This window comes from Malus domestica, chromosome 03 (assembly GCF_042453785.1).
Source record: "Malus domestica chromosome 03, GDT2T_hap1".
Lineage (NCBI taxonomy): Eukaryota > Viridiplantae > Streptophyta > Magnoliopsida > Rosales > Rosaceae > Malus > Malus domestica.
In genome coordinates this window covers 29306540-29315476 of record NC_091663.1, presented here as the reverse complement: position 1 = coordinate 29315476, position 8937 = coordinate 29306540, and the positions used below count along the sequence as shown (strand labels likewise).

The following is an 8937-nucleotide window of genomic DNA, read 5'->3' as shown; positions in this document are numbered from 1 at the left end:
GTTGGGGCTCTTGACCAAACAAACACAATGGATGGCTAATGCCGGAATAACATGCTTAATATGTGTTACAAAAGCTGTGTGGTGTTCTAAGATTGTGCATGGCAATGAAGAAATCATGGTAGTGGGATGCGGTTTTGAATGAACTAGTTGCATTAAAAGTGTCGATTCCTATCTTACAGCTAGGTGAGGATTTGGTGGGTCATCAAAGGATTGATTAGTTTATTATTTGCTCAAGTCTCATATTGGATTATTTGGAATTTTTGAGAATTTATTGTGAAGTATTGAAATACAATTGGATGGTTTATGAATTTGTTAGCAGTGACGGAGTCAGGATTTTTCGTGAAGAGGGGCTTCATTTTTTTCTTTTGTTTTGAGTACATCAATATTTGTACACTAAGGGGATGAGAAGTTCGGCTAAACCACATAATGAGTAGCCTAATTTGGTATAGAATTCGCCGTCCATGAGATTCGAACCTAAGACCTCTCACTTCCAAGTGAAAGAGGAATACCATCGACTGTAGTATTGAGAGACTAAATGTTTTAAAAAAAAGATAATGTTTACAAGAGGGTATAATAATACATGCTTGGAGTTGTGAGCTAATTAAATTTGTCCTTCCAATATCTAGTCAATATAGAGAGTAGTTGATCAAAATTAAAGAGGATTAAAAGAAATTAACCTTCCAATATCAAGTCAATGAAAAATGCTAGGGAGATCATGTTTTTAGACCATATTGTTAGTAAAAACTTAAAGAGAACAAAGAGATTTACAATTCGACAAAAAAGAAAGAAAGAAGAGATTTACAAACCTTAATATTGTTTTGGGTTGGAAATTTGGAGGACAAAATATATGAAATTCAACAAGGGAAGTAGGAAAAGCTCAAAGTTTATTATTCTTTCGGTTGGCAATGTAAATTTTTTTTTTTTTTTGATAAAACTAAAGCAGACTTCATATTTTAGTTTTAAGAGTTATTGACTTGTTTACAAAACAAGAGTTAAATTTAGTTTTAGGATTAGTGTCACTGGGTGAAAAGAAAAAAAGACCTCTTGTTTTAACTATTGGTGAATATATAGAATTTAAGAGTTTTGTGAAAACTAAAAGATATATAATACTAAGTTTATAAGAAATAAATATATAATACTAAATATTTAGGAAGGCTTAAAGAGTGAGAGTAGGCCTAGGCCTAGGCCTATGCTAGGCATATGGTGCCTCCACCCCTGTTTCTTAGACTATTTGATGAGCAAGTGTGGTACATGAAATCCTATAGTTAAACTCGTTACTCATTCGTATATTGTAACTCGCGAACATATTATATCATATAATTGTATTCCAGAATCACAAATACTTTTCGGGGTCTAGGGGTTTTTCTTCATACGCACGTGATAAGAAAACCTAAATTAGAGTGGTTTGTGCTAGAGATTTCAGTGGTATTACTTAGAAATGAAAAAGGGCAAGCATATAAATGAGCAGAAGAAAAAAAGGGACTTGGATTCTCTGCCCTCCCAATTCGGTGCCCTCCCCGTGCCCTCCTGTTTGTGTGATCACGGTTAAGCCACGTCAATATTTTATATTACTATTTTTTTTTGTCTTATTATTTTTATAAAAAACAATATAAAATGTTAGCATGGATTAACCGTGACCACACAAAACAGGAGGGCATGAGGAGGGCACCGAAATGGGAGGGCAGAGAATCCAAGTCCGAAAAAAAGATACAAAATTGGAATGTAGTTGTTATTTAAACACTCCATTTTAATTAAAAGAATGTCTAATTAATCTTCAATTAATTTAATTGCAACTTATTTATTAGTTGTTAGTTACTTGCTTTGGCTAGTGTTATTATTCCTAGGGTTATGCTATGCAGTTAGAAACAATTATTAGTTCCATCAAATATAACCATTGAGCATAAATATGTGATACTCTATTCTTTCACTTCAGGTTTTTCATGTTATTTTGTCCGGGTAACGTTTTAACGAGGTAACTGTTTTATTTGCCTATAAACTTTTGGAATGAGATGTGATTTTCACACACTATTTATTCCGTTTAACCCTGAAAAGATATACTACCCTTTTAATTTAGGGAACTTTAACGAAATGCTTATGGTACTGTTCACTTTAACAAAAAATCATATTTTTACACTAAAATGTCAATTCTGATACTATTTATTTTACCTTTTATTTTGCTCTTATCGTTAAAACTCAAAGTTTTCAAGGTTTTTTTTTAGTTTTCCTTTTAATTTAGTAAGGTTGGATCTATCTTCCTCAGCTTTCTGATGTTAACATGTATAAGTAGAGTGTAGTACTGCAAGGAGAAAGCCATCATTGCAAGCCTATATCATAGCAAGGCAGATTCAATTACCTCCACCTTAGTCTATATGATTTTGCCACAGACCATGTGTTCAATTCAACTACTACTACTGCACTATGTGTTCAACTACTACTACTGCACTATGTGTTCAACTGTTACTCTCATCACCCTTCAACTTCAACCACAACCACCTGATCAACATCAAACAGCCCTCTACAGCCCCAAAAATCCCATCACCTACAGGCCATGATCATCAGACCCTATTATTCACTTTTTTTTTAATAAATATAATATATACACAAACATGTATGTACGAGTAAGATTATCTTCCCTCTTTTTTTTCCTCACATTCCCTCTCCTCCTATTTGAACAGTCACGGTTAAGTCACGTCAACATCTTATATTAAGTTTTTATAGAAAGAGAAAAACAAAATAGAAAATATGAGAGGAAGGAATGGAAATGAATGAAAAGAGGAGAAGAGAAAATCCTAATCCGGATATAAACTATATGTAAAACTTCAGAACCTAATAATTATCTCTCCATATTTGCCAAGTCTGGAAACGAAGACCATATTTACAACAGTGCCACCGACTTTGCCTGTTTTGGAAGCTAAGCCGCCTCAGGACAATTAATTGACACTCTTTAGGGTTCTCTCCGACCAATGCCTGCAGCTACAAATTGGCCAATCCTCAAACCCCACCTTGCCACGTGTCTCCCGGTACTATGTTGTTTTAGCTCTACCTCCACCTGTTCTCTGGGAGCGTGCATTACAACTGGATCTCGCACTGGAGCGTGACATGCACTTGAGTGAAGTTTGGGTGGGTTTTTGCAAAGTACAGACCCTTTCTGGGATTTGTGTTTTATCTGGAGTTGGGTAAGATGTTATGTCCAGGCTTGGTTTTGCTATTTCAATGTCCTTTTTTGAGAGAATTCAGAGAGGGCAAGGAGATTTTGGGGTGGGAGTTAGTAAAAACGATGGGTGGAACTAGTAAAAGTCACTAGAGTTCGAATTACACAAACACAGATTAAGAGCAATACAAAGCCATAGCCATGTCCTTTTAGCACTTCACACCCACACACACTCATTAGTTCCACACCTCTCTCTCTCTCTCTCTCTCTCTCTCTCTCTCTCTCTCTCTCTCTCTCTGTGTAAAACTGCATAACTTCATATTCTCTCTCTCAATCAAAAAACACATCCATCTCCAACCTTAAAATCCCAAAAATCCAAAGCCAAACTCACAACACGCTCTCTCTTAACTTCATATTTTCTCTCTCCCTCTCTCTCCTCTCTCTCTCTAGATCTCTCACTAAAAACATTAAACATCTGTGCATTTCCAATCTTTACACAAAACCAAGTCTTTTTTCTCTCCCAAAATCCATTAACCGTTCCAAAGTTCCAGTCTTTGATCACAATTTTCAGAAATATGGCGACGCCAATGCTGCTCATGGCCTCTGAGCGGAACACAACAAAACAACCCGCCAAAACCCTTTTCGGGTCCTACGATGAATCCAAATCCGAGCCCGCCAAACCCACCAAAACCACCAAGAAATCCTCCACCAAAGCCTCCTCAAACACTAAAAAGCAACCGCAAAGAGGCCTTGGAGTGGCTCAGCTGGAGCGCCTGAGGCTTCAAGACTGGAAGAAAATGACCGAAGTGCCCCAGCTCCAGCCCCAACCCCAAGTCCTCAATCTTCCTCCTCTTCCTCATCATCATCATCATCAGTACCAAAACCCCATAACACTACCTGACCCGCTTAACAGCGTTCCGGTGCAGTACGGTGCATCCAGGTTCAATGGACCCTCGGTGATGAACGGCTGTGGCGGTTCTGCTGCTACTACAACTTGTTTTTATGGTTTGGTGGGTCAGAGGGTTGGGAATGGTTCTGGGTTTGGTTATGCTGGGGGGAATAATCTGGTGACGAACCTGGATCCGCGTCCGTACGGAGTCTGGGCGCCGGATCCTAGGGTTCAAAGTGGGGCTGTGTACGAGACCTCGAGAGAGCTCTCTTCAATGCCAAAGATACAATCTTTGTCTTCTGATTGCTGTGATCACTGCTTCAAGGTCTTTACTTTTTTGTTTTGTTTTATATTCCATTTTATATTTAGAAATATCCAACTTCCAACTTGTTTGGTTTGCCAGAAAACATGGAAAAAATGAAATCTTTGAAGCCATTGTGTTCCCTTTGTTTATTAAGACTATTAGTACTGTTACATTAGTAAGAGCTTTTTATTTTCCCACTTTTTGTTTTAGGTTTAAATTTGCTGATCCCATTTCTGTCTCTTTTTTTATAGGGGCTGCAGAAGAAGAGGTTCAATAGTGGGGATTACATGGCTTTGAACGGCAGGAGTGACAAATCTGCGACTGTTTCACCAATCAACGGTTCTGTTTTTCTCGGATTGAACCCTGAAACCGGCAGTTTTGGTGACCGAGTGGGGAGTCGAGCAGCCGGGTACCTGGGGCGCAGCAACCTTGTTGATGATCAGGTATAGAACAAGAAAAAATTTAATTTTACAGCTAGAGATTAAAAAAACCCAAATAAAGTCCAAGTCAAATATGTATATATTAATTTGGTTTTATTGTTTTTTGGGTATATATATATTTTTTTTCAGATTGTAATGAACGGATAAATATATAATATTGTTTTTGGTGAATGAACATCTAAATTAACTTGATTGGTTGGATTATTGACTTTGTAAATTTGTAGGGTGTAGGGGTTAGGGCAGTGCACAGAAAGGGAGGGTCAGCTGGTGGTGGGATTTTCATGGAATATGAGTTTTTTCCAGCTGCTGATTATCAGAAAAGTGATGAAATTAAAAGAGGATGCACATATCCCAAGCTGCAAACAGTAGGAAGGGAAGAAGAAGAAGAAGAAGAAGAAGAAGCTTCTGATATTACTGCTGCTGCAACTTTCAATGGCTATGGGATTGGGGCAGCTGACAGTTACCATGATCATCAACATCATCATCATCCTGTTGATTTGTCACTCAAGCTTTCATTTTAGAAGCGAAAAAAGAAAGAAAAGGTGTATGTTTTGGTGGGTTTTGATGCTACTAGTGATCTGTCAGGCATTTGGGAAAGAAACAAACCCAGCTGATGCAGCTTTTTTGGTTTCCCTTTTGTTGTTAATTAAACCGACATAGATATTATCATCACTAAATTAATTTATTTAGTTTCCATGCAATAGAAGCTGGATTAATGCATGTTTAAAGCTAGAATCTAAGTCTCTGTCTCGAAAGTTATTTTACAATGGTTGTTGTTTTATAATTCCATATCCAAGTTGCCATTACTTCTCATGTGATCTATATTTCATCTGTTATTAGTTAATCCCTTTCATTGCTGCAATTTAATTTGGTACTGCTTTAAAATTAATGTAGATGTAAGTGAGTCACACCAACTAGCTTTGTTTTAGTGGTTGGTTGCAGGTCTCAAAATCTAATTCACATAGATGCAAAGGATGATGTATATATATTTGTGATTAATTCGATATCTAGTTGTAGGCTTGTGACCCACATAATGTATAAATATCTTATTTTTTTGTCAAAAGAGGGTAATGACGATTGTTTATCTGTTGAAAAAATGGTATAAGTGACTGCAATCAAACGTTGTTTAAGTTTTTCAACTAGATGTTGGAAAATTTATTAGTTAAGGCATCAGTATCAGTATAAACTGAGGTAATATTCTTCTATATACTCATAAGAAAAGAAAATATCATATTCACGAATTATTACGATTTTTCTCACTATATTGTTCGAAATAGTGCTCCTCTGATAGCTTGTGCTAAGGTTCTTGGACCTTCTAATGTGCTCTGCCATAAACTACAACACTCACATATAAGTTTGAATCCATCAGTTCTGTTCATGTCTTTCGAAAAACTAAGGGTCTGTTTGGTACTCTACTTGAATTTAACTTTTTAAACTAAAAAACAATCTTCAAGTTTTAGGTCTTAAAAACTTGTTTGGTAGGACTATTTCAAAAATTGAACTCAAGACAAACTCAAAAATATAATATATTCCCTAAAAACATAAAAAGTGAGCTTTTAAACTCAAACTCACTCATTTTCTCTTCCTCCCCGCTCTCACTCCAAATCTATATCTCTCTCTTTTCTTCTTTCTCTCTCCTTTTTTTTAAAATTAAATTTAATTTCTTTTACCTTTCGTCTCTCCTCCAATCCACTCTCTTCATTCTCTTGGTTTCTTCTCTTTAACTCCTCTTCCTCTCTACCTCGTCCGATCCTCTATCTTATTTCTCTTTCATTCAATCATCTCTTACTTTCTTTTCTCTCCTCTCATCTTTCTCCCTCTCCTGCGACCCCTTTTCTTTATAGATCTACTATCTAGTTTAAATCATAAGATTTAAAAATTTTAAATCCCAAACCAATCAAGTTTTTGAGTCTTAAAGAAAATTGTTTTCAAGAAATGTTCTTGAGAAATGTTTTAGAAATATTTTGAGAAATGATAAAAAATTTCAAATAGGATACCAAACAGGCAAATTTTCCGTTGTCTATTTACCAAATTTCGGCTTAAATATTCAATGAAATTGTATCTGGCTTAATTTTTCCCTTAGTTGTGTAAGGAATGCCTTAAATCGATAAAGCTTGTATAACCGACCCTTTTGTTTTGTGGGGTACGTAGAAATAAAAGAAAATGTTACATATCACCAATGGAGATGTCGAATCGAGAAAGCTATATATGCATGTAATTTATGAGTTTAGAATATAATTGAAAAGAGTGTAAATGGAAATTATCAGATTACGTGTAATCTGCCATAGCTGCATGCTGTATGTAATTGACGGCATGTTATACTACTGAGTGGCTGCTGCTGATTTGCTGAGTATACTGAGCAGACCAAGGCCAGACCATGCAAGAAGAAGAGGCAGCAGCTGCCAGGCGACCTCACTGGGAGTCTGTAGGGATCTGATGCCTGCATGCTGCAGATGGGGATGGAAACTTTTTCCAGCTGCTTTTTCATTGGGTGCACTCTGATCATGATCAACCTAAACCCTAGCCAGTAGCCTACATATTTATGCATATATACATACATATATATATATATATATATATATATATATATATATTGTGGGCTAGTGCAGCTTTTCCTTTTCACTTCCTCTTTTCCTGCTCTCGTATTTTTGGTTCTTTCATTAATTAATCTTTTTCTTTTATTTACGTTTTACTTTGTTGCCAAGTAATTGGTGGCAAGAAAATTATCGTGTCATTATATTTATGCAAGGAATATGGCACAAACTCACTACTCATAACTAATATAACACAATAAAATGCATAAGTTTTCGGGCCTTACTACAATACTCTGTGACTTTAAGTGCACTGAGATATTAATGAGCTAGATTTATGTGATACTTCTTTGATTCACAATTTAGTATCATGATTTGAGCTGCCATTATCCGGGTTTCCTAAAAAAATGGGCTTTGTAATGACAAAAGGTTCCATAATTATCAAGCACTCAAAGCATTGAAGCATAAAAGGTTTGGAAAATTGTAATAGGTGTAAAAAATTTGCATCCTATTTTACCAGTTGCGGCGGCCTCTTTCTCAAACTATGCTACATAACGTCTTGGTTTGATAATTTGATCCAATGACTCTCATTACATACTTTGGAGATTTGTATTAAGTCGTACAATAAGTCAATCATAAGAATTAGATATTGATAAGTGTAAAATTTGTGTTAATTCACACAATAGGTCATCCATAATAATTAGGTACCGAACTTGCCATCTAAGTAAGTCGAAACTAAGATCCCTCTTACATATGAAGAAAAATATCTCTAAATCTTAGTACTGATGAAATATTTTCTTGTAGTGGAGTTTAAACAAACTAAATTGTATATGTAAAAAGTTAAAAAACCATGTTCGACATAAACCTTGCAGAGTTTTGTCAACATGAGTGGCGGGCCAAGTGGGATCTTAAGTCTTATTTTAATTCCAACTTGATATACACTTGGAAGATGGGACTGAGCTTTAGACCATTTACGCTAATTAACAAAATAATCAGCAACATTGTCGTTAATTAGTTCAGAAATGCTTATGGGATGACCCAAAACGCTTCATCAAACGAGCCTCTAGGTAGCAAGCGGCCCTCTCCACCACTTTCACTACGGCGTGGGTTCGAACTTCGCCGGCTTCCTAATCTAACATCTAATATAACAAATTTATCGTTTGACAAAAAAAAAAAAAAAAAAAAAAGAGCCTCTAGGTAGAACTTCTATGTGGTTTTCTAGAGAGCGCAAGAAATGCTTACCCGCAGATCTGGGTTGTGCACATAATTTGGACATGACTCGTATTGACAATGTATCTCTACCATGTTGACATTACAATGACATACACTACCTATATACTATTAATATTGTGGAGACATGTTACCAATACATTTTTACCTGGATCATTCACAAACCATGCTCATTACCTAGGTGTGCCCGGGTGAGCATAACATATCTCTTTCTAGCACAACGCTTAGGAGTAGAAATGTTTTCTAAAAAAAAAAAAAAAAAAAAAAAACAAACCATATGGGCTTACAAATTGGTGTTCAATAGTAATAATGATTTGACCATTAACAAAGCATTGGGCTAGGCCACAATTTAACAAGGGCCCAAAAAAAAAAGTTTAAAAAAGTAAAAGGAG

The 8937-nt window shown here is 35.9% G+C and overlaps 1 protein-coding gene across 1 annotated transcript; it reads left to right on the top strand.

Annotated features, from left to right (window-relative positions):
• Window positions 1-3377: 3377 nt before the first annotated feature.
• LOC114824134 (protein SPOROCYTELESS-like) lies at window positions 3378-5597 on the top strand. Its single transcript, XM_029100528.2, has 3 exons — window positions 3378-4365; window positions 4596-4787; window positions 5009-5597. Exons 1-3 carry the CDS (start codon window positions 3727-3729, stop codon window positions 5303-5305), a joined length of 1128 nt encoding a protein of 375 aa, XP_028956361.2. The 5' UTR covers window positions 3378-3726; the 3' UTR covers window positions 5306-5597.
• Window positions 5598-8937: the final 3340 nt, after the last annotated feature.